The sequence below is a fragment of the Heloderma suspectum genome, chromosome 12 (genome assembly GCF_057233095.1).
Source record: "Heloderma suspectum isolate Gila_16-S chromosome 12, 16-S_ref, whole genome shotgun sequence".
NCBI lineage: Eukaryota > Metazoa > Chordata > Lepidosauria > Squamata > Helodermatidae > Heloderma > Heloderma suspectum.
This window is the reverse complement of record NC_139469.1, coordinates 24606760-24633704: the sequence shown is the minus strand read 5'-3', so window position 1 is coordinate 24633704 and position 26945 is coordinate 24606760. Positions and strand designations below refer to the sequence as shown.

Sequence of the window (26945 nt, the reverse complement as noted above, 5' to 3'; positions counted from 1 at the left end):
GGTCACTGAACTTGAGCCGGACATCCTCGAGAGTGAAGTCAAGTGGGCCTTAGGAAGCATTACTAACAACAAAGCTAGCGGAGATGACAGTCTTCCAGCTGAGCTATTGAAAATCCTAAAAGACGATGCTGTTAAAGTGCTGCACTCAATATGCCAACAAATTTGGAACACTCAGCAGTGGCCGCAAGACTGGAAAAGGTCAGTATACATTCCAATTCCAAAGAAGGGCAATGCCAAACAGTGTTCAAACTACCATACAATTGCACTCATTTCACATGCCAGCAAGGTTATGCTCAAAATCCTACAAGCTAGGCTTCAGCAGCATGTGAACCGAGAACTACTGGAAGTACAAGCTGGGTTCCAAAGAGGCAGAGGAACTAGAGATCAAACAGCCAACATTCGCTGGATCATGGAGAAAGCAAGAGAATTCCAGAAAAACGTCTATTTCTGCTTCATAGACTACGCTAAAGCCTTTGATTGTGTGGATCACAACAAACTCTGGCAAATTCTGAAAGAGATGGGAGTACCAGACCACCTTACCTGTCTCCTGAGAAACCTGTACGAGGGTCAAGAAGCAACAGTAAGAACCAGCCATGGAACAACCCATTGGTTCAAAATTGGGAAAGGAGTACGACAAGGCTGCATATTGTCGCCCTCTTATTTAATTTATATGCAGAGTACATCATGAGAAAGGCCGGGTTGGATGAATCACAGGTTGGAATTAAGATTGCCAGGAGAATTATCAACAACCTCAGATACACAGACAATACCACCCTAATGGCAGAAAGCGAAGAGGATCAAAGAGCCTCTTGTTGAGGGTGAAAGAGGAGAGTGCAAAAGCTGGTTTGAAACTCAACATTAAAAAAACGAAGATCATGGCATCTGGCCCCATCACTCCCTGGCATATAGAAGGGGAAGAAATGGAAGCAGTGGCAGATTTTATTTTCTTGGGCTCCAAGATCACCGCAGACAGTGACTGTACCCATGAAATTAAAAGACGCTTGCTCCTTGGGAGGAAAGCTATGGCAAACCTAGACAGCATAGTAAGAAGCAGAGACATCACCTTGCCGACAAAGGTTCGTATAATCAAAGCTATGGTTTTCCCAGTAGTAACGTATGGCTGTGAGAGCTGAACTTTAAGGAAGGCTGAGCGCCGAAGAATTGATGCTTTTGAACTGTGGTGCTGGAGAAGACTCTTACGAGTCCCCTGGACTGCAAGGAGGTCCAATCAGTCCATCCTAAAGGAAATCAACCCTGACTGCTCATTGGAAGGACAGATACTGAAGCTGAAGCTCCAATATTTTGGCCACCTAATGCGAAGAGAAAACTCGCTGGAAAAGACCCTGATGCTGGGAAAGATTGAAGGCAAAAGGAGAAGGGGACAGCAGAGGATGAGATGGCTAGATAGCATCACTGATGCAATGAATATGAACTTGAGCACACTCTGGGAGAGAGCGGAGGACAGGAAAGCCTCGCGTGCTATGGTCCATGGGGTCACGAAGAGTCGGACACGACTTAACAACTGAACAACAACAACAAATGTCAAAAGCTCATTAAAAAAGGCAACAAGTAAAGGAAAGCCCAACTTTTTATAATTTTACAATCATTACAGGACTAGATATAGCATTCTGAACCTTGTAGGAGTATTGCACAAAGGCAAATGATGCAGTTGGAGGGTATTTTGAAGAACTGCACAAGTTCTTCTAATAAAGGTGGATCTTCAGATGCAAACTTCCTCTTTACTATAAACTACCCTAAAAGCAAATAATCAAACTTCCTAAATTCCATCTTCTTTTAATGACTTTGCTTTGTGGGATTTGTTAAAACTCAGTATTTTGAAAAGCTTAAGCTTAATTATCAAGTAATGCTCAGAGCAACAAAATGGTAATTGCGAAGGGAGGAAGGGGGTTGCCCCAACTCCCTGCAGTGTAGGCAGGGACCAAGCAATTACTAAGGGAGGCTGCCACCACACCTTATGTCCACCTCAACCTGAGTCAGGGGACTCCCAGACCTTGCTGGATACCCCTAGGGCTTAGAAATAGGGGTCCAAACTGGCACTCTCTATTTCAAGCGCTAGGCCTGAAACTTTAAACAGTAGCAATTAACTGAGCAAAATACTGGATTTAGTACTTAGGCTTACATGGAAAGAAGCACACACAGCTCTTGAGGCAGAGATTACATTCATTTACATAGCGTAAGGTGAGGGGAAGGGGGATAAGAAAGCATACAAGATGAGGTGAGTAAGAAAGCATAATTTGTTGGTTTGGAAACCAACAAATTATCTAAGCCTGCCCTATACATTACCTAAGCACAGGTCTCCCAATAGGACAGGGCCCAGTTTGGGATCCAAAGAACAAGAAGCCTGAAGGCAAGTTAAAGCATAAAGACGAAAACAAATGGGTAGCTCCAAGCCTCCTCTTTTTATGCTCACACCCTCAACAACTCAAGGAAGGTCTTTGTTAGCTAATCACAGGCTGTCTGGACCAGCGCTTCAGGGAAGGGTGAAAGTTCCCACAGGAATGCTGCTGAGATCATTCAATCCAATTAATTAAGTCTCACTCTAACACTGAAGTCAGAGACTTCTCTAGATAACAGGCACACAGGTGGTTGTATCACTACATACCACTTCAGCCTGGCCAAATGGAGTCTTACATGCAGTTAGGGCACAAAATGAAAATGGAGTTCTTGACATTAGTCATTTGCAAAAGGTCTAATGACAGGAAAAAATGGTAACTACATTATTGCAATTATAGTATGTCCATTAGCAGGTAAGTCATGCCTACAGCGCTGCTTCGTCAACAAATTTTCTTAGGCTCACGGCCGGCTACCCACTCACCACTGTGGTGGGCGTTAAGTTGACCCATTAACACCCCTTATATTTATTCTTCAAGGGAGAAACAGTACATCAGTTCTTACCGAACACTCTGTAGAGTCTGTAGTCGCTTCTGATTCCTTTCCAGCTCTGATTTCCTTTTTTCAATTTTTGCCTCCAAACTGGCTTCATCTGAAGCCACGTTGTTCAGCATGTCTTTGGTTTTCTGGACTTGCTCCTAGAAGAAAGACAGTGCAGATGAACTACACATTCTGACATTTTTATCTCCAAGCCCTATTCTGGCCTGATTTCTTTGTTTTTTATATTTATATCCAGGCCTATGTGTGCTAAGAGCTAATGTGTTGTAGAATACTGTATTAGTATCAGACAGACCCATTAAAGTGAAGAAGCCAAAATGTTAACATGATGTGTCCAACTAAGACAATGGGGTCTAAATAACACCAACATGGGGAAAACTCTCATTTAATGACACACTAGCTATGTTAGATTGATAAACATGGAATTAACCATTCAATTTTTTTAAAAATTGATTCTTTAGAGGCTCCAGATCCCATCCCTGTATAGTTGTAGTCCTGTATTACGAACCAGCCTTCCCCAATCTGGTGGCCATGCTGGCTGGGGATGATGGGACTTGTAGCCCAACACATCTGGAGGGTACCTGGTTAGAGAAGGCTGCTATACTCAAAAAGCTTTAACACAACTATTATATTTTATTATTACTATTACCTTAAATAGGCATCAGCCAAACGTGATCTGTTTATGTTTTGGCTTACTTGGGATTTATTTGATTCTAACATCAGACTAGTAAAATGCTTCTACCAAGAGTAGGAAGATCAAAGAAGAAAGAGCTCCCTAATGGAAACCTGAGAAGGATGGTACCAAAATCAGCTCAAGAGAGTGGCATGTGTAAATAAAAAGATGAAACAATGATTGTTCCCAGATACTTTCAGTGAGCTTTCAAGCCTCTGTAAACATTTCAAGTTGCTTAGCGTACATCTTTCTTTGGAAGTGCCACTTGTTAGAGAAAATGCAGGCCGCTTGGGCCCTTTTTTTATCCCTGCACACAACCATTCCCCCACCCCCAACAAACTCTAGTGAAACTGGTAAAGGGAAATTAAGAAAATGGAGGGGGGAATGATATACAAAAATGTGTTGCATAGGATCAAAGTAATGATGACCTTGAAAACTCTGCTCTTTAGAAGTTGTTAATTAGCAAAGAAGGAGCATTTTGACATTCAAGTACCAACTAGATTTGCTCTAGTAGATCTCTATATTAATTGGACTGGAACTAACTAGTTGAGGTAGTTTTGCAATGTGGATATATTCTCCAACAAAGTGCTGTAATGCTACCATTTCTTGGGGCTGCTGCTTGAAATGTCAATAGATGCCAATATACATTTGGGATCTGAATATTTTTTATCCTGGACAGAGAGAGGAATCAAACATTTCTTGCAATATATTTTGATTTAAAGTAACTACATGGAGCTCTCCTTCCTAGTTATATGGATGCATTCCTCGGGGTAGCTTTAGGTAAGCTATTTTCTCTCAGCCCCAGCTGAAAATCTGTAAGACATGGGAGCAAGAATACTCGTCTACCTTATAGGGCTTCTGTAAAGATTACAGAGAGCCTAACCACAGAATACAGCCAGCCTTAATACATTTTTAAAGGAAAAATGGCTTGTAAGTGAGAATGAGATGAACCAGAGAAGCAGCATGTAGGGCAAAAGGATTAAGCACCCCTCCCAGCCTCTGGTTATCTGTTCCAAGGTCCTCTGCACCCCCCAAGCTGCTTTCCTTAAAAAAGAAAAGAAAGAAAAGAAAGACCATAAGGGTTTTGTTACCTGCATTTGGTCTATCAAGCTCTGGGATGATGTAAGTGGCATAGTTTGAGCACTTACAAAAAACTATATAAATAATAATTATTACTGCTAGCAAAATGCCATCATTAGGACAGTTAGTGCATGGGTGTATGAGAGTGCATAAGGAGCCCTTTCCATTGCAGGGCCCGTGAAGGGGATGAAGTCGGTGTCCCCAAATATAATCCTTCACTAGTCCCTAAAACAGCAAATATGGGAGAAAGCATCATATAAGTTATCTTCCATGCTCTTTTATTGCCACAGCACCATCTAAGGTTCTGGTTACAAGTTATAGACCATTAGAAACTAATTTAATAGGGGGAGATTAACATTACTGGAATTTCAGTTTTCTCACATATCTAAGGACACTGTTGTTGTTTTTGCTCTAGTAGGTCATGAGGAGACAGTATTCTGAGCTATGCGGGATTTTAAAGGAGGTCTGCTTTCCTATACTGAACAGGCCAAATTGAACATGGAGGTGTACTGCAAGGATGACATGCAGCGGAGTCCTTCTACAACAGCAGACATGGGGCCAAACTAGAGGTGACAGCAGTAGCCACGTTTGTCTCATCATCTGTCTGTCTTTTAACAACAAAAGGGGCACTGAACTCTCCCTAGTCCACCATCCTATCTCCCTCCCCACCATTACTGTCACCCAAATACCTCCCCCTTCCCAGGCTCCAATATGAGCTGGATGAGACAATGGACTGCAGCAAGGTAAGATGGTGGAGGGTTCAGATGCTCTCATTCAGCTGCTCTCCTTTTGATGATAAAAACATCATCACCCTGCTTTATGGGGCAGACACATGATTAAGGAGACATGGCTGTGACCAACATGTCAAGTTTGATCCTTAGAAGAACTGTCTGTTCCAGCCCTGCCAAAGGTCAGATTTCCACTGCAAGTGTGTGACAAGTGTGCGCAAAGGAATATTCATGTGGAAGCACATTTGTCAGAGGTTCCCATCTAAGGTACAGTGAGCCTATTGAAAAAACACACTCTCCAGGAATAATAATAATTTAAAAACTAGAATACTGAATAAGATAATATGAAATAAGACACCCAATTTGCAAGGAAGCAACGGAATACAAAAGATCACCATCCTTACTAAAATATCTTTGATGGCCACTCTCATCACTTTTTCAGTCTCATTTATCTCCAGAGGTCTGGCAATTGCTTCTGTTCTCATTTCCTGAAAGACAAGAACCCCAGAAGATTGAGCCTCTAATTAATATTCAATGGATGGATGGCAGCTGACTGGCTCTAAGAAAGGGATTTGCATAACAAATGGAACATAGTCTAATATTTATGCACCATGGCTTAAGGACCTTCACAGAATGGGAGCCCATTAAGGTTAACAAAAGCACCGTGTTAAGGTGTTAAATGTTTTTTTTTTACTTGGCAGTCCTTAAGGCTGCCAACTAAACATACTTAAGAGGAAGTCAGTCTCACTGAACATGGTGGGATTGATGTAGGAGTAATATGTTTATGAGATGCTCAAAGTTCCTCTTAACTGCCCCCCCCCGCCCCATACACACACCCCTTGGGTTGGTGATCCTCTTAACAGCATCTCCTTGTTAATAGTTAATAATAGTAATAACAGTGCTTTAAAATGGAGGTATCAGTGTACATGGCACTTTACAAAATAACATAAGCAAGAGAGATAGGACTTCGCCCTCAAGGAGCATACAGTCTAAATTCTGACAAAAGGCAGACAACAGGGAAAGGGAGAAAAGATGGAGTCAAGGATAAGAGGGCAGTTACATGCATGCAAAAATACGTGCAAGGGCAGTTACACATTATTAGGCCTTGATTCAGTTGCAGATGAGGACACTTAGGTCTGGACTGGATTATCATATCTCAGGTCATTAAGCCAAGTTATGAACAAGCCTTTACCCAGGCACACAGCCCCTTCCTTCCTTCCTTCCTTGCTTCATGGCACACACCAATCAAATCATTGCATCCGAACCAGGGAACGTTGGTTGCCAGCTTCAGAACAGGATCTTAAACCAACTTCAAACCATAGTTTAAACCAACCGCTAACCATGGTTTAAGACCCTAACTTGTTCCAAAGCTGATCATTACAGTTTCCTGCTTTGGATAAAATGGCAAACTACGGTTAATTGGGGCAGCCTTGTAGCCACAGGCGACCAAGAATTCCATGCAGCAAGTGGGCAGGGTGGCTGGCTTCCTCCAATGGCCAGCACGGAACCCAAGCAGGCTGCTTGAGGAGGGACATCTTTCTGTCCCTTTTGCACTTGGTTAAAAGCAGATTTTTTTTTTTACTCGCCTGTTCAGTAAATAGTAGCTCGTGTTACCATGCTACAAAGCTTTTAGCAGACATTCAGGTGACCATTATATCTACTACTGTGGGCAAGATCCCTTAGAAGAAATGGAGTAGCACTCATAGTCAATAAAACGGTGGGAAAAGCAGTACTGGGGTACAATCTCAAAATCGACAGAATGATCTCAGTATGAATCCAAGGCAAACCATTCAACATCACAGTAATCCAAGTCTATGCCCCAACCACTGAGGCCAAAGAAGCTAAGGTTGATCGGTTCTATGAAGACCTACAACACCTTCTAGAACTAACACCAAAAAAAGATGTCCGCTTCATCATAGGGGATTGGAATGCCAAAGTAGAAAGTCAAGGAATCACCGGTCAACAGGCAAGCATGGCCTTGGTGTACAAAATGAAGCAGGACAAAGGCTAATAGAGTTTTGCCAAGAGAACACGCTGATCATAGCAAACACTCTTTTCCAACAGCACAAGAGGCGACTCTACACATGGACATCACCAGATGGTCAATATCGAAATCAGATTGATTATGTCCTTTGCAGCCAAAGATGGAGAAGCTCTATACAGTCAGTCAAAACAAGACCTGGAGCTGACTGTGGCTCAGATCACGAGCTGCTTCTTGCAAAATTTCGGCTGAAATTGAAGAACGTAGGGAAAACCACTAAACCATTCAGACTCTTTGTGACCCCATGGACCATAGCACGCCAGGCCTTCCTGTCCTGCGTTCTCTCCCGGAGCATGCTCAAGTCCGTATTTATTGCATCAGTGATGCTATCTAGCCATCTCATCCTCTGCCGTCCCCTTCTCCTTTTGCCTTCAGTCTTTCCCAGCATCAGGGTCTTTTCCAGAGAGTTTTCTCTTCGCATTAGGTGGCCAAAATATTTGAGCTTCAGCTTCAGGATCTGTCCTTCCAATGAGCACTCAGGGTTGATTTCCTTTAGGATGGACTGATTGGACCTCCTTGCAGTCCAGGGGACTCGTAAGAGTCTTCTCCAGCACCACAGTTCGAAAGCATCAATTCTTCGGCGCTCAACCTTCCTTATAGTCCAGCTCTCACAGCCATACATTACTACTGGGAAAACCATAGCTTTGATTAGACGGACCCTTGTCGGCAAGGTGATGTCTCTGCTTCTGACTATGCTGTCTAGGTTTGCCATAGCTTTCCTCCCAAGGAGCAAGCGTCTTTTAATTTCATGGCTACAGTCACCGTTTGCGGTGATCTTGGAGCCCAAGAAAATAAGATCTGTCACTGCTTCCATTTCTTCCCCTTCCATATGCCAGGAAGTGATGGGGCCAGATGCCATGATCTTAGTTTTTTTAATGTTGAGTTTCAAACCAGCTTTTGCACTCTCCTCTTTCACCCTCAACAAGAGGCTCTTTAGACCCTCTTCGCTTTCTGCCATTAGGGTGGTATCATCTGCATATCTGAGGTTTTTGATAATTCTCCTGGCAATCTTAATTCCGACCTGTGATTCATCCAACCCGGCGTTTCTCATATGATATGATGGTCACCTGAATTAAATTCGCCCATGCTTGTCCATTTTAGTTCGCTGATTCCCAAGATGTCGATGTTCAATCTTGCCATCTCATGTTTGACCACTTCCAGCTTACCTTGATTCATTGATCTGACATTCCAGGTTCCTAAACAATATTGTTCTTTACAGCATCGGATTTTCTTTTCACCACCAGACACATCCACAGCTGAGTGTCCTTTCGGCTTTGGCCTAGCCGCTTCACTCTTTCTGGTGCTACTTGGAAATACCCTCTGCTCTTCCCCAGTAGTATATTGGACACCTTCCGACCTGAGGGGCTCATCTTCCGGTGTCATCTCTTTTAGCCTTGTGATATGTTCCATGGGGTTTTCTTGGCAAGAATCCTGGAGTGGGTTGCCATTTCCTTCTCCAGTGGACCACATTTTGTCAGAACTCTCTGCCATGACCTGTCCGTCTTGGGTGGCCCTGCACAGCATAGCTTATGGCTTCACTGAGATACGCAAGCCCCTTCGCCACAACAAGGCAGTGATCCATGAATGTCATACTGCCCTTATACAAATCTATGGTGTGACCACACTTGGAATACAGTGTATAGTTCTGGTTACTGCACCAAAAAAAGGGGGGGGGGTATTGTAGAGTTGAAAAAAGTGCAGAAAGGGGGAATTAAAATGATCAAGGGGCCGGAGCAACTCCCCTATGAGGAAAGATTACAAAATCTGGATCTGTTTCGCTTAGAAAAGAAGGCAAGTAAGGGGAGACATGATAGAGGTGTACAAAATTATGCATGATGTGGAGAAAGTGGGTAGAGAGCCATCTTTCTCTAATATTACGAGAGCCCCTCTCGTAATACTAGAACCCAGGGTCATCCCGTGAAGCTGACTGATGGAAGATCCAGGGCAGATAAAAAGGACTTCTTCACACCACGTGTAGTTAAACTATGGAATTCGCTACCACAGGATGTAGTGATGGCCACCAATTTGGATGGCTTTAAAAGGGGGTTAGATAAATTCCTGGAGGAAAACGCTATCAATGGTTCTATGTTACCTTCAGTATCAGAGGCAGTATGCCCATGTATACCAGTTACTGGGATAAAAAGCATGATGCTATTGCGCTCATGTCCTACTTGTGGGTTTCCCGTAGGCAGCCGGTTGACCTCTGTGTCAACAGATTGCTGGACTAAACGGACCCTTGGTCTGATCCAGCAGGGCTCTTCTTAATTGTTTTGGTCTGCAACTCTCACCATTCCTAGCCAGCTTGGCCACTGCAGTGCAATACATTTGGAGGACACCAGATTGGGAAGGCTGTTACAAGCATTTGCATTCAAAATGAATCTGTCTTATTTTAATGCTGCTGATTAATCCGGGCACTTTTTAGTCAATTTAGTCAATTAAATGCTACAGTTCTAATTCTTTATAGTAAATGTACCCAAGTTGAATTCTTACATCCTTATGTCTAGCCCACCTCCAGTCCAAGTTTTTGGATTTTAAGAACTTGAGTTTCAACTGCAAAGCCAACTTCCATGTTATTTGTCAAACCAATGACTGCAGCCCATTATTTGTCACCAGCGCTCAAGCTGTTTGCAGGAACAGCCTCTAAAACCTTCAGTGCTTCGTTCAATTTTAACTAGGGAATTTCCGGAAGAAGAAATTTAGGAGGTGAAGCCAGGAAAAGGAGCCCCCCAGAATGGTTTCTGCTCTAATGTGTTTAATAGTCTCACATAGTGACCCAAGGATTCTTAGAAGGCATTACCCACACACAAGAACTAAATATATTACCTTCAAGGAGGGAAATCTATTTAGTGCCCAGCAGGCTGAAGGGAGAAGCAAGTATCACCTCCACATTTACAAACAGCAGGATTTATTCTTTATAAAATTATGAAACACTCCTGTGCCAAATGCCTTCAAGCAACATCAGGGCAAGTACAAATCATACTGGGTGGTAAAAACCTGTTTCAGGAAAACTGATATTATTCTGCAACTGACATTTCAAGAAGCTGCAAAATTATTATTTAATTCTGTATATTGCACACCAATCTATAATGGTATGTTTAAACTTTTTTGCAGCTGTCAAAACCCCAGAGAACCAGTGTGGCACAATAGCAAAAGTGGAAGAGTCCATATGTGAATTATGAGATTCCATGTTTTACACATAGAATGTCCCAGGTTCAATCCCTGGCATCACCAGGTAGGGCTGGGAAAGACTCCTGCCTGAAACCCTGGAGAGTGGCTGCTAGTCAATATGTAAAATACTGAGCTTGATGGACAAATAGTCTGACTCAGGGTAAAGCAGCTTCCTATTGATAAGGAAGATAGAAGACTAACAAGAGTATTAAAAAATATATTGAGCTAAACATTACGGCCTCCGCCCTTGTCAGTACCTGTGGTATTAAATGGATACCAGGAGTGGCAATTTGGAATGCCTGGAGATGAAAATTCCTTACGAGAAAAAACAGAGGTATGACTGGTGTAATGCTGACAAAATGTCCTCTAGACTAAGGCCATTTGGACTAAGGGTTCTGAGTCTATATATCCAGAGGTGTTCCCTTTTGTTTGTTCTACTGCAATCAATTGTAAATCCGAGAGACTATGTACAGGCAAGTCGAAATGTCTTGCAAGAGGCTACCCAGGTTTTTTTGTAAGAATCACAGATTTGTGGTTATGGAATCTTGTTCTTAGGTCCGTTGTAGTTTTCCTGACATATTGCATATGACATCCATTTTTTTTACATTTATTTAAATAAACCACATTAGTGAAAGTGCATGTTACTGGTAGTGGTAACATGCACGTCCACTAATGTGGAAATTCATACCTCTGTTTTTTCTCCAGAGGAACTTTCATCTCCAGGCATTCCAAACTGCCGCTGCTGATATCCATTTAACAGCACAGCTACTGATGAGGGCGGAAGCCGAAAAGGTTAGGTCAAAATATGTTTTTAAAAATACTCTTTTGTTAGTCTTTCTATCTTTCGTATATATTTTACCTTCAGACCGACTGCATCCATGGTGGATCCAGAGCCTCCTTGTTGCTTTGCTGTTGTGCCGCTTTACACCCCATCCCGTCTATATGCATTGGACTTGGACTGGGAAGTCCTGGGCTCAAATCCCTGCTCAGCCATGTCTATCACTGTCTGGCCTTGAGCTAATCACCATTTCTCAGCTTAATCTGCCTCACAGGGTTGTTATAAGGGTAGAATAAACTCCAGGTATGTCACCGCTGAGCTCTTTTGAGGAAGGGGAGCGTTAAGGTCAGCATGTAATTAAGCGCCCTGTATTCTGCAGAGAAGAAGTGGCTCACAATCACTCTCATTACACGTTTGAGCCAAGAACCGCAATTAGTCTGGAAAACCCATGTACAACCTCTACACCACAGTGACCCCAATATACACTTACAACTTCTCAGGAAGAGGCCAATACCAATGGCAGAAGAGAAATAGATGCCTAAAAGTAAGTTATACTGAAATGCCTGGAAAATCAAGGATTGTACAAATTGAAACAGGACAAAAGCTGCTTTAAATACTGCTGCTTCAACTAAAGGCTCAGAGCATTTCAAAGAAAGTTAGCCCTTTCTCAACACATGGGCTAGTTGTGTTTTCTCTTCAGCTTCTCTATCATAATTTCTCATGTCTTTTTATCAGGTATTTGTCAAGTTTGTATCTAGGGATGTCAGAGAATTCCGCCACGGATCTCAGTGAGGCCTAATGCCAGTGCATTCGCCCCCCCGAAATCTGTGGCGGAACAGCCTGCCACCCCCCCGCCACCCCACGGATCCACCCCGGGATGAGACTTACCTGGGGTGGATCTTCCGGGCGGCGGTGGCTCCAGTGGCGGCTCTGGCAGTGGCGGCGGCGGCGGGCAGTCTTCCGACCGGCTGCCGCCACCGCCATTTCCAGGCTTGTGTGAAAAAAACAAAAACAAAGACGTGATAGGCTACATAAAGATTTATGTAGGCTAAAACGGTGAATGAAAAAGGGATGCAAATAGCGCCCGCTACGCTATTTGCGTTCCCCTTGATTTTCGCCGTCATAGTCTACATAAATATTTACGTAGATTAAGACGGCCAAAAAGAAGGAATGCAAATGGCGGCGGCTGTAGCTGCCGCCATTTGCATACGCGGTTGGGTTTGTTTATTTTTACCCAGAGTCCTCCACGGCTGGAAATCAGGCTGCGGACGGCTCTGGCCTGGCCTGGCCGGCTGCTCCGCGGAGCTGCTGCAGAGCACAGCTGGCCGTTCGAGGATTCCGGGGAGAGGAACGGTGCGCCTCCCCCCCCCCCGGCCAGGATTCCGGGGGGAGGGACGGAATGCCTCCCCCCCATCAACATAATCCACGAAAGGTAAGTCACTTTCGTACATCGCTATTTGTATCTGCATCCATGCTTGAGCTCCACTTCACTGCTGAAGCCACGGTTGAAAGCATTACTAGTGCTGTGCAGTTAACTCTCCAACAATGATAATCTGATTTGAACATTGCTGGAAGATGTAGCAGTGATAAAAAATGTCTCCGGGAACTAGAGTACCGCATGTGCAGTTCGATTCAAATAAACTACTTCTGCCTTCTTGAAACGACAGGAGCTCTTTATCTGATCATTCCTCTACAAATAACTTGTGATTGGCTTGCCTTACATATTTGATGGGTGAATTTGAGAGTGAAGCAAGTTGGAACAGTCAACAACCCCTACCAAGATTAGGAACTATCTCATATAATTCAAAGTGTTGGTGCCAGGCAGAACTGTGGGTGCAGTTCAAAGTGCTGCTTTTGATAGGTGGGTGGCTATCAGGAGCTGGGTTCTCTCTGTAGTGGTGTCCCGAATGACAGAATGTCTTTCTCAAACATATTTGCCTGGCACCTGCTTTATCATTTATGACAGGAGTTGTGATGTGGAAATTAAGGAACTGATTATATGCATATACTTTGGCACTGTGTATAACTGAAATGATACTGGACTTTGATTTTATATTATATTGAATGTGTAACAGGCCATATAATATACCAATGGACTCATTAATGGTACTTTTGAATTACTTAAAAGATAGCACAGAAAAGCCTGATTTAGAAATGATTATTCATCATTTCTATTGCATCATATTGGAGGAAGACTATTGTCCCTCCATTATCTGGCTGGTGGGGGAGGTTAGGATTCAGGATGATGCTATTATGATGAAACTGACATTACATAAAGGCAAGAGAGAATATTTAGATGTTTGAGTTTTTGGCACATTCTGGAATGATCAATTCCACTGTATTTTTTATTTACATTGGTCTGAATCTATGTATTAGTAACTTTTGTTTTTTGTTTGTTTTGTATTATTATCTCTATTGTTCTAAATAAACAGAAAAGCAAAAACTGTTTGATTCTCTCAAGGTTTTATCAGTATTTAATTCGGATCTGCTGAGTTTATGGCCACAACGCTGCTGCTTCTACATGATGTGATTGGTTGTTAATTTCTAGCTGACTGAACTGGGTTTCAGACATTATATTATTTGTTCACTGTTTTATTTGTATTGTTTCAGTCTTGTTGTTAAGCCACCTTAGAGACCATTAGCACAAGTGACAAATGAAAACAATATAATGGTGGTTTTCTCTGGGAAGTGTTCATACATAGAGAAACACAGTGGCATATAAACAGACAGAGTTTGTCCAAGGTAGCAGGCAATGGGATGTTTCATTGCCATAGCCAGGATATGTCATTTCAGAACAACAAGGCTGAGATAACAGCTTCTGAATCTTAATGGCGCTAGCCAGCCCACAAGTGGGCAGAATGGCCTTTTAAAATGAAGATGCTTCAATACTTCCTTAGCATATCAAGGAGCAGGGGACAATGAGAACATTTGTCTCAGTGTGAAATACACATAGCCGGCAGATCGGGGTGGGCGGGGATGGGATAACAGTAATTAAATCTTGACAGAACTATGTACAGCGATTGCGGAAGTGACACTGACACTGAAGTTACTTTGGAAATACAATCATAAGTTGAAGCAAGGGTTTGAGAGGCAGGCATATGATGGCTAAAGATGTTTAAAACTCAGCCTTCTTTCATGTGGCAATATCTGGATGCAAATAGCATTGCTATCAATTACCTGAAGGAACAATTGATCAGGAGGAATGAAGACATCATGATAACATCAGTCTGGCAGAGAAAAGGCCAAGCTGAAGACAGGCTGCTAATCACATTCCATTTCCTTGTTAAACAATGTGTAAGCCTGAAATGAGATCATCCTATAGCTGCAATCCTAACACATTCATTTCTTCAAAAATGCTTCTATGCTGCCTTTCATGTGCAAGATATCCAGGTGGTGCACAATAATAAACTACAATATCAATACATATTATAGCTAAAACAATCAACTCTACAATATAATCAGCAGGCTATGAACTTACTAGGCAGTAAACCCCACTGAACACAGTGGGACTTACTTCTGAGTAAACATGTATAGGATCATGCTGTAAGAGCTTAAGCCTGCTATCCTATACATGTTTACTTGGGAGTAAGTCCAACTTAACTGGATGGGATTTACCTTTGAGGAACCAAAGATGATTGGGCTTGTAAGGCTACACTCCTAAACATACTTCCCTGGGAGTAAACTCAACTGAATTCAGTAGGGCTTACCTGGGAACAGACATGCGATTGGGCTGTCATAATGCACCAGGTTTTTCTTTTTATGGTTTAATGCAACTGCAAACCCTTAAGCATTACTTTTTAGTGGGAGGAGCATAACATAAGGACTGACTTGCAGGATCCAACACAAGAGAGAGAGTCAACTTGAGAGCAGGTAAAAAAGGTAAAAGGTAAAGGTGTCCCCAACCAGTTGTGTCCGACTCTAGGGTGTGGTGCTCATCTCTATTTCTAAGCCGAAGAGCCAGCGCTGTCCGAAGACGCTTCCGTGGTCATGTGGCCGGCATGACTGAACACCGAGGTGCACGGAACGCTGTTACCTTTCCCGCCGAAGCGGTACCTATTTATCTACTTGCAATTTCTTGCTTTCGAACTGCTCGGTTGGCAGGAGCTGGGACTGAAGATGGGAGCTCACTCTGTCACGTGGCACTGAGGTCTCGAACTCCTGTCCTGCCGACCTTCCGGTCTGCAGTTCAGTGCCTTAACCACTAAGCCACCGCGGCCCCGTTTGAGAGCAGGTAGAAGGGAACAATTAAAAGATGTATCTGGTGACTATTAGTATTAATTGAGAATAAGCACTTTCTCAATCAAAGAGGCGTGATGTTGTTCACTGTTTACCAGGACCCAAGAGCTTAACAGTCATGATGTTGTACAATCACTAGTCATTAAAATCAGGGGAGCAGAGTATAAAATTAACATTGATGAGCTAAGGCGGAAAATAATTTTAAAACAGTTAACACAGAAATTGAAGAGATGGCATTAACAGGCGCCGTTAATGCTGCCAACGCTGATTCATGCTGTAAGCAAAGCATTATAGTGAAGAAGTCCCCATGTGCCCAGGAAAGAAAGTTGAAGATCCAGAATCTAAGCCCTTTTCTCTTTCCTTACACGTATGGAAAGTGCACTGGGGGCAATGCAGCTTTAGGCTCTCTATCTGATGACACAACCTGCTGAAGCTCTACTGCCGGAGGGAGAACCTTTTTTTTCTGTTGGGGGCTACATGCCAGAGGTGGGCAGGGGCACCCCTTCCCTCACTCTCTTCCTTCCCACCCAGTGGGCTGCTGGAGAAGTGGCATATCACTTGTGAGAGATCTGAACTGATTGCTTGCAGGGGGCTTTTGAAATTAGGCTGAGGGCAGCAGAGTCTACTGTGATGAGGGCAATCAGGGCTGGGGACTCACAAGTGCCAAGAAGCCAAGTTCTCACCCTTCCTGGAGCTGCTTTAGAGCAGAAGGAAGAGGGATTTTTCCATCATCCATCTCATCTTCCTCTGAGGGAAGAACCAGAGCTTAGTGGTATAAAGCAAGGATATCTCTTCGTCTCTGCTGAGACACCAGCTGCCTGTGCCTCTCCCTCAGCTGTCACCTAGTGGCAGCCATGCCACTGAGCTCCAGGGCAGAGGAAAATTGCAAAGCCTATTCCATCACCTCTCCAGAGATCAGCTGCCTTTGGCTCTCCCAATTGTCACCTAGCCAGCAGTTAGGCCTAACCTGGTAGAAGGCAGCTGTCTAGGTTCCTGCAAGATGCTGCAGCATTCCTCTCTGACTGCACACTTGCTTCCCCTACACACACACACACACACACACACACACACACAATTTTCTGTAAAAGGCAACACAACCTGCACATGCCTGCTAAACTCACATATCTCACAAGACTTCAAGACTGAAATCTTGCTCAGGAATCTTCCTGCCCGGTGAGAGTTCACCACTTGAGCATGTGCTCACCACTGTGTCCAGTCCTGGGTGCCGCACTTTAAGACGACTGTAGACAAACTGAAGCAAATTTAGAGGAGGGCAACAAAGAACTTCTTGGGTAAGGGGGCGGGGGGGGGGGAAAGACCTATGAGGAAAGTTTGAAGGAACTGGGTATGCTTAGCCTGCAGAAGAGAAGGCTGATGGGGGGACATGATGGCACTCTTTAAATGCCTGAAGGACTCTCATGCAGAAGGAAGGAAGGACTGGATCTAAGAGGAATAAGTTACAAGAGGACAGATTTCAGCTGAACATTAGGAGAGCTTTTTAACGGTAAGAGGGGAGGGCTCTCCCTTCACTGGAGGTCTTCAAGCAGAGGCTGGACACCTGTCTGTTGCTATTATTATCATTAATATTATTTATCCATTTATATACCGCTTACCATATCCATAAAATATATCTAAGTGGTTTACAAAAGCAAAAATTAAAGTACATCATAATAAATACAAAAGCTCATCAGTTAAAGGAGCAATCCTATGCATGTTTATACAGAAAAAAAGGCCTACACCTCCCAGCATGCCCCAGCTAGCAGGGCTGGGTGGGGCGTGCTGGGAGTTGTAGGCTTTTTTCTGTCTAAACATGCATAGGATTGTGCCCTAAAATATTTAAAACCAAAACTAAAAACACAGTAAGTACTAAACAAACTAACTGGGCAGCACAATCATTCAGGAAAGGCTTGGATAAATCATTTAGGAAAGGACTGGGTAAAGAGATGGGTCCTGAATCAATTTTTTAAAAAAATCTGTTGGGGATGCTGTAGCTCTGGAATGAACTAGACGGCTTAGAAGGGCCCCTCCTATGATTGCAGCAGCCTGTCCTGTGTGCCCTGAAATCTGAATCTGACACTGAAGTATTACAAGCTCCTCCAGGCCCTACATCACCCCCTCTTATCTGTACATCAGCTACAGAACCTGGGTATTCCTTTATTCCAGTAGCTCTTAAACTTTTTTTTTATTTTGGTAAAAGGCCAGTTCAAAGGAGCTCTGTATCACAAAACTGGAAGGGATCAAATGGTTATTCATAATGCAGCCCCCTACCCTAATTAACCTATGCAATCTAAATCACAGTGTGCCAGGAAGCAGAAAGCAGGTGGGCTGCAGAAAAAGTACCAAGGGGGCTAACAGCTCCAGATTACTCAGTCAAGCCACATGATTGACCATTAACCATTCATCACTAGGGTCACTTAATCCTCTCTTGTTCCAGAGACATAGAAGCTATTGTCATCTTAATTGTATTCTATCCTCCCAGGTAAGGCTAGGAACATAGGAGGCTGTCTTATATGGAGTCAGACCGTCGGTCCATCTAGCCCAGTATTGTCCAGGGTTTCAGGCAGGAATTTTTCCAGCCCTACCTAGAGATGCTCCGGAGTGAACTTCAGACCCTCTGCATGCAGAGCATGTGCTCTGCCACTGAGCCATGTGGCCCCTGCTACTGCTGAATTTTCAATGCCTGGCTCCACAGCCAGGCAAATTAAGCTATAGGAAAGTGGAACAGCTCAATATCCCTCTAACATGTCTCCCAATTCTTCGGGATTCTGTTCACCAGGCAATCTACCCCATACATGTCACACAGTGGGAAACGCAAAATTATTTCAGCTGAAGTGATTACTTCAGCCATCTGTGCTGTGGCAGTGGTAAAGCCCTCTACTGAGCTACGCTGACATCATGTAATGTTCATAAACATCCTGTCTTCTGAGGGAATGAAGTGGTCAGTAACAGAATGTTCGCTATCACACCAGCTGTGTCAGAGGGAATGGGAAAGGTAAGCACATAGGAGAAGGCACGGTAACCAAGGGGCAGAAATGTCAGAGGCAGGGTAGTTAACAAGAGTAGACAGCGGGTTGAGAAACAGGAACGTGAAGAAAGGTAGGCAGGATAGACAGCAACCTGAAGAAAAGTAGGGTGGGTAAAGGCAGGATGTAATGAAAGGGGGATGGTAGAAAAACCTCACAGCATGCAAGGACAAAAGTGGCCACATATTATTGGGGGGAGCTGTATGCTTTTCCACCACATGTGAAAAAACAGCATTGGGAGGGAAATTCTAAGCTGGAAAACAACCAAAAGAGAGAGGAGTTAAGCAATATTTCCCTTCCTGCCCTTCCTCTGCGGAGAGCTGCAGCCTGCTCAGGCTGTGTATGGGGGTGGAGTTTAAATGTTATACAATTAGGGAATTAATGTGGGAAATAACATTTCCAAAATTGGGGGGGGGGGGAAAACAACTTGAGAGAAAGTAATAAATTTTTCTCATAATGCCTTGAATTCTGAAAGAAAAACCCCCCCACTCTGCAATGCAGAAGCAAAAGCCACCTATTGCAAGAAACACTCACACCCAAATAGTTCATTGTTGTCCTCCTTGACTAATTCAGGGCTCTCTATTTTGAAGAGCAGGTCACAAAGCTTCTTGTGGCTGTCATTCTTGATGAAGGCCAAGCAACAGCAGCAAAATTTGTTCTTTTAAATAGTTTTGTTTTAATTATGGGGTTTTATTCTTTTATCTTGTTGTTCATCACTCTGAAATCTTTGATGTGAAGTGGTATATAAATGTTGTACATAAATAAATAAAAGTGCAGTTTAATTTTTGTGCATCTGTGCTGTTGCAGGAAGAACGGACAAACGAGAAGAGAGTGAGCCTCACTGTATAAATGAGGCACAAGGGCTGTTATCATGTCTATATTGTTGATGGGGTTTTTTTTCCATAGCCAAGGGATGTGAAAAAAACTTAAATCCTAAAGTACAATTACATGTTGCAATTTCTCCTCCTTGATAAAACTGGTAGATATGCAGACATATTTGCTTTCAACTGTGGTCAAGCTCCACTTTATGGTCACTCAGTGACTGACAGGAGGGTGGGAACGAATGACACAATTTTGTGCCTTTTTCTTGACTAAAGACCAGGTTGATACCAAAAGTCACCAGCATGCATAATGGCAAGGGGTATCCATGTACAGCTTGTGCTAGCTTGACTGAGACAAGGAAATCTCACAAAACAAGCCAACAAAATGCTGCCCATCTCTATGTTTCCTGAAGAGGAAGAAGCCTCTTTATTGGACAATGAAGATTAAACACTCAGTTGCCCATCAGCATCCCCTCATATTTGGTTACCATGAATGGATTCTTCATGTTCCCTTACAGCAAATCATATATCCAGGATTTTGTTGTAAGAGAAGAAGGTGGCAATAGTTGTCTTCCTCACCATCCATTGCTCATCCATTCTGTCCTTTCCTCCTTTCAGCTGCCCTCTCCCATACCCAATTTCCTCTGAGTAGAAATATTTACACACATACTTCTATTAAGTTCAGGGCTGTATGGGGAGGAAGCCAACTTCCTTTCTAAAAGGCTTCCCAGGACTTCTCCCCTTTCAACTTTGTTGGAAAGGTTTGCACATTTTCCCTTGCGAGCCAGAAAAGGCAGGCAATACGCAATCTTGCACACGCGATGAAATCTGATTATATAGGATGTTATGTTTGAAGGCTAACATGTGTTATCATAGAGGGCTGCAAAACGTCTTAGTATTACAGATGCTTGCATGTTCTATAGTTTTCATAAAGTTTGGAGAAGCCAACTGCAATAGGACAATAGTTTACATATTTATTTGAAGCATTTTTGCCCCCCTCTTCAGCTGAAAATGCTTACATACAAACAATGGAATGGAAGCAGCTCAGGGAAGGAAGGAGCCCAATGGAGCTGGTCTTGCAGGAGAGCTGATGGAACATCTCTACTTCCCATCTTCCTCTGCTGCCACCTGATGGCTAGTGAAGTTTAGGATCAGGCTCCCAGCCCACTACTCGCATTGCACATTCATCACAACAGTTTCTGCGTTGCTTTGGAGTGACTGAACGACCACTGTTCAGAGAAGCACGTTACAAACAGTGGTAGAGCATTTTTTATACTCACATACAAAAGGCCACAGAGGGCCACGTCACACATTATGCAGAGGCAACCCCTGGTTTCCCACCTGGTGTACACTCAACAGGAAACTGCAGCCAATCAACAACTCCCCCCCCCCCTCAAATAGAAAGGCATCTTTGGCACCTCAAAGGCAAACAGATTTATTGTAGCATAAGCTGTTATGAACCAGAACCCACTCCATCTGTGATCACAAAGTCAGCTCTAATCCATGGAAGTTTATGCCACAATACATCTGTGAGTCTTTAAGTGCCACATGACCCTCTTTTGTATGCGTTCGCTGCAATGGACTCAGCTACCGCTCCGCCATCAGCTGCCTGATAAGTGTACCGAGGTAGCAGAGCCACTAGGCCTAGAACAGGGAACCTTCAGGTCTCTCGGCAGCTGCCCCATGTGGCGGGCTACCAGCAATGCAGCCTGGAGCCTCTTCCTGGCCGTGAAGTATTCTCGGGCTCTGGATTGGCTCTTCTCACACAGGCTGGTCACTGAACATTCCTAGACAGGAAGGGCTATAAAAGGCTTCCTATTTCAGCTGGGACTTTCCCTGAGAGCCAGAGTCATAGAATCATAGAATAGTAGGGTTGGAAGGGGCCTACAAGGCCATCGAGTCCAACCCCCAGCTCAATTGAGGAATCCAAGTCAAAGCATCCCTGACAGGCGGCTGTCCAGCCTCGTCTTGAATGCCTCCAGTGTGGGAGGGCCCCCCATCTCCCTAGGTAATTGGTTCCATTTACCTAAGGAGGTAGTGGGCAATTGGAGTCTTCCTGGCCCTGGTGTGTTCCTTGGCTCTGACCTCCTTGGCATGACTCTTGGCTCCTGGTTCCCAGCTTCTCTGTGACAGCTTATCCCTGACTCAATTCTGACGCTGTATGATATACATGCCTGTGGAACATTCACACTTTACATTCATAGATGTACACTTAAGATGTTTTAAACATAACCCTAACATTGTAGTGCGTGAACTGGCTTACAGGCTCATGAGGTTGCTCAAAGGGAAAAAAAAAACCTGCATGTCATCACCCTGGAAGATGTTTTGAGATTTTTATATTTTTGGTGCCTGCTGAGTGTAAGATCTTGACATGCCTAAGCAAGGCCTGGGGGGGGGGGGGGGCTGCAGGCTCCTGCTTATACATCCACATGACTTTGGACAGATGGACAGTGCCTTGAAGAGAACAAGCTCAGCTGAACAGAGGGTTTTCTTCTTTAAACACATTTGTTATTCAGAGGAGAAGGTACAGGGGCCTAGCCCAAAAGGATCTGAGCCTTTTCTGACCACACAAAGTCTGTCTAATAAAGGAGACTTCATTCACTTAATTCTTAAGAGAGCTCCTCGAGAATCATTCAGACCATAGTTTACTGAATAAACTCATGGGCCCCTTTCTTGTCCCCCTCCTCAGGCTTTAAGTCCATCCCCCCATGGACTATCCTTGGCTATTTGGTGGTAGCCCCTACTGTCACGAAGAGTCGGACATGGCTGAACGACTGAACAACAACCTACTGTCATAGCGCCAACTCACCTCTGCTCCCATTTGCCGTCTCCCTGAATTCCTTCTTCTGCTCCCTCTCAAACGACCACTCTCTTACCTAGAAAGTCACCCTTCATAACCTTTGCCTCTTTCAGTCTCTTCAGCTCTTGCACTCAGGGGCTCTCTTTCTCTTACATATTGCCCTGAAGATTATGGCAAGGGTACTGGCCAGCCTCCTCCTTTCAAAATCCTGCTGGTTCCAGCCCCCTATCCACCCCCATCTCTGGTCTCAGAATTTTTCAGCCTTTCATGTTCATTCTGTACAACTCTACTCCCCTCTGGATCTCCCTGTTGCTGCCCTATATTATCCTTGGCCCTCTCTCAGCTTTCATTTTAGACCTTGGTGCTTGGCTCACCTTCTTCCTCTGCAATATCATGTCCTAAATTATTTCTAAGTTCTTGTTAATAATTTATTTGGTCCAACGCTCACCTCCTCTCATTAGCATCCTTTGCACTGACTCCCCTACTCAGATCTGGTTTGCACAATCACTTCAGCCCACCATGGCTTATTTAAGCCACCATAAACTGCAGCACCTGTGGGCATCAAGTTACCTATTCAAGCCCTGGGTGCAGCTTGTGGTATCATCCAAACCCAGGTGGGCAGGGGTTGTTGGAGGGGGAAACAACAGTGCTGTCCCGGAAGCTGTTCCAAGTGGTCCGGGGCCTGGTCGGTCCTGTGGCTCCTGAACCACTGGAACATTCTAAGGCCTCCTGTGAGGCCTTGGCAAGGCACTTTGCAGATAAAATTGATCAGATTAGTAGTGTTACCCTGCACGCTGTGAATACAGTTAGTGAGCAAGAGGTGGCCTGTGGCAAACCGGTTTTGTGGGATCGGTTCCAGCTTCTTCCTCCTGATGAAGTGGACAAGGTGCTTTCATCTGTAAGGCCGACCACCTGCTTGCTTGATCCTTGCCCATCTTGGCTCATTATGGACTACAGAGAGAGACTGGGTGAAGGGATCAAGGCGGTGGTGAACGCCTCCCTTGAGGAGGGAGTGATGCCATCAGCCCTCAAGGAGGCAGTGATAAGACCGCTCTTAAAGAAGCCCTCCTTGGATCCTCAAGTTCTGAACAACTTTCACCCAGTCTCAAATCTGCCATTTTTGGGCAAGGTGATTGAGCGGGTGGTGGCGATGCAGCTGAAGGCACACTTGGAAGAAACTGATTATCTAGACCCATTTCAGTCGGGCTTCAGGCTTGGGCATGGGACAGAAACGGCCTTGGTCGCCTTGGTAGATGATATGAGGAGGGCTCTGGATAGGGGTGAATGCTCCTTCCTTGTTCTCCTCGACCTCTCAGCGGCTTTTGATACCGTTGACCACGGTATCCTCCTGGACCGCCTGGAGGGGTTGGGCATTGGAGTTACCGTATTGCGGTGGTTCCGGTACTTCCTCTCCAGCAGGTACCAGAGGGTAGCACTGGGAGAGGAGGTTTCGGACCCGTGGCCACTCACTTGTGGGGTGCCACAGGGTTCCATCCTCTCCCCGATGCTATTTAACATCTATGTGAAGCCGTTGGGAGCTATCATCAGGAGGTTTGGGGTGCGGTGTCATCAATATGCGTATGACACGCAGCTCTACGTCTCGTTCAAATCTTCACCAAGGTTGGCCGTAGAATCCCTGTCCAAATGTCTAGAGACAGTGAGTGGCTGGATGGGGAGGAATAAGCTGCAGCTGAACCCTGACAAGACCGAGGTACTTTTGGTGGGAGACAAGAGGAGGCTGGAGGATGTTGACCTGGTGTTGAATGGGGTACGGCTACCCTTGAAAGACCAGGTCCGCAGCCTGGGGGTCATTTTGGACTCCCAGCTGTCCATGGAGGCTCAGGTGTCAGCTGTGAGCCAGACAGCGCTGTATCAACTCCATCTGATACGGCAGCTGCACCCCTTCCTTCCCGACCATCTGATCCCATTGGTAGTACATGCCCTGGTCTCCTCTCGTTTAGACTACTGTAATGCCCTCTACGTGGGGTTACCCTTGAAGAAGGTTCGGAAGCTGCAGCTGGTACAGAACGCGGCGGCTCACCTGATTAAAGGCAGCCGCTGGCGAGATCACATCACTCCAGTGCTGAAGGAGTTGCACTGGTTACCAGTTGTTTTCCGGGCCAAATTCAAGGTGTTGGTTTTGACCTTTAAAACCCTACATGGTTCCGGCCCAGCCTATCTTAAGGAGCACCTCCAGCAACACCAGACACGCCGCTTAACGTGATCAGCCTCGGATGGCCTTCTCTCTGTCCCATCAGCCAGGACAGCTAGACTGGTGGGGACGAGGGAGAGGGCCTTTTCTGTGGTGGCCCCCACTCTGGGGAACTCCCTCCCTAGGGAACTCCGCCATGCCCCCTCTTTAATGAGCTTCCATCGTGCATTAAAAACATGGTTGTTCAGGCAGGCATTTGGGGTGGGCTAGGGTATTTTAGAAAATGTTTTTACTGTAGAATTTTATTGTTTTAAACTGTTTTATTATACGCTGTACATCGCCCAGGGTGGCTGGGTGACCAGCCAGATGGGCGATTAATAAATTTAATAATAAATAAATAAACAAACAAACAACCCTCCAATAAACGATGGGCTGTTGTAGAGTTGTTTCCTCCTCCAACAAGCCATGCCGCCCAGGTTCGGATGACACAGCAAACTAGAGGCTGAATGTTCAAAAGGGCCACCGGCATGCACCACAAGCCACCGTGGCTTAAATAAACCACAATGGGCAACAGTGATCACACAAACGGGCACATTGCCTTGGGCACTTTTGTCCTTGCCTTCCTGAAGAACTGCTCTGTCCCTGCCCTCTCTCCAGGTGTATGTCTCCTTTAACATTGCACACATTCCACCTTCCCCATGCTTGCCTCATGCCCCTGCCATATCCTGCAATCCAATGATACAGTGGCTCTCTCAGATGTGTTGTCCTCCTTCTCTCATCTCACTCAGGATGACTCAACATAACCACTATTTCTCTTTCTGCCACAGCTTCCTCTCCATTGTATCAGTATCCATTGACAACAACAACAACAACAACAACTACTACCCTTTTAATCAGGTATGGAGCCCTCACTTTATCTTGAATTCCTCTTTCTTCCTTATATTCAGTTCAACACCAAGTCATGTTGCTTCTCCCTATACAACACTTGTAGAAAAAAAATACATCTTTCCCTCTCTGTCCCTCAGGAAAAACTCTAGTTCACGCTAGTCATGGCCTGCATTGACTACTGCAACCTTCTCTTTTTCGGCTTTCCTTTGTCACAACTCAAGCCCACTCACCTCTATCCTGAACTCAGCCCCCCAAACCATTCACATCTCTCCTCACTCAGACAACATGGCTTCCTGTCTGTTACCGCATCCAGCACAACCTCCTTGACCTTACCTTGACAGCCCTCTGTGACCTTGACCTCACCTCGCCATCATTTCACACTCCTATCTCGATATATTCTTGCTTGTCCCCTTCGCTCGTCCAGCTCTAACACCCTCGACTGTCTGGAAGTCTGCTCCCTCAAAGGACTCCACACATTCTCCCTCACTGCCTCTTACCCTTGGCACACCATGCAAGTTAAAATGGTATTTGGCCTCTTTGCTTTGCTATTGGAACTTTTATTTTAACTAGCCTGTATTTTAATTTTATTAACTGTTGTGCAATTTTTTAATTGTTTTGGATTTAAAACTGTATTCATGGATTATATGAGCCGCCTTGTGAGGGCAGAGTGCAGGACACGGAATAATGGGCTCAAGTTACAAGAAGCCAGATTCCGGCTGAACATCAGGAAAAACTTCCTGACTGTTAGAGCAATATGACAATGGAACCAATTACCTAGGGAGGTGGTGGGCTCTCCCACACTGGAGACAAGAAAGAGGAATTCAAGAAAGAGGAATTCAAGACGAGGCTGGATAGCCATCTGTCAGGGATGCTCTGACTTGGATTCCTGCATTGAGCAGGGGGTTGGACTCGATGGCCTTGTAGGCCCCTTCCAACCCTACTATTCTATGATTCTATGATTCTGTGACTTGGTCCCAAAAGGTGGCACACAAATATTCTGAGCTGTTTAAAAGAACTGCTTGGCTTTTGGTCAGCCTGGGTTCTGTCCTGCTTTCGGTGGGACATAGGCAGAGCAACTAAGGATTAGCAAGGGTCAATACCAGAAGCACAATCTGAAGGCAATCCAAGGGTTTAAACACCGAGAGGGGTGGGGTCCAGTGAGGAGCTAGACAGTCTGGGAATACACAAGGCTAGTACAAAGATGTTGTTCCAGCATTCTGTGCCTAGAATGGAAGGCTTTTCAATCTGAGTCTACAGAGCTTCACAGAGCACAGCTGCAGGCCATCAGTGCCACCTGAGGTGTGGTCTACTTGTGAGTCTTGCTCTAGTGTACCCTTTTACTCATAAGGAGTCATTATTCCTCAGGTGGGCACTTTTGCCTCTGGCTGCTAACCAAGTCTGCACTTTAGGCATCATGTGCCCTAGGACTAGGTGACCATTCGGCATCTGCCTCCAATTCAGAGAAGGGGCTATTTGCGTATTGAGAGGAAGAGTCAACAGCCATCTCCCCCAAAGGCCCAGGATCCCCCTGAGCTACTTCAAGGTCCTTCAACACAGGCTGCTCCTCCACAAAGTTAGGCTCAAGGGCCTTCACGTCCTCCTCGGAAGAGAATTCCTGCAGAGGGGGCACGACAGGTTTGCCTTTCT

The 26945-nt window shown here is 44.8% G+C and overlaps 1 protein-coding gene across 2 annotated transcripts in view; it reads right to left on the bottom strand.

Annotated features, from left to right (window-relative positions):
- The window catches only part of IFT38 (intraflagellar transport 38), a 132140-nt gene that overhangs the window by 51889 nt on the left and 53306 nt on the right, over window positions 1–26945 (bottom strand). For both annotated transcript variants that reach the window (XM_084818805.1, XM_084818806.1), the window contains exons 6-7: window positions 5796–5879; window positions 2917–3050 (exon numbers count right to left, since the gene is read on the bottom strand). In XM_084818805.1, coding sequence (XP_084674931.1) covers window positions 2917–3050; window positions 5796–5879 — 218 coding nt within the window. The remainder of the gene's footprint in view (window positions 1–2916; window positions 3051–5795; window positions 5880–26945) is intronic.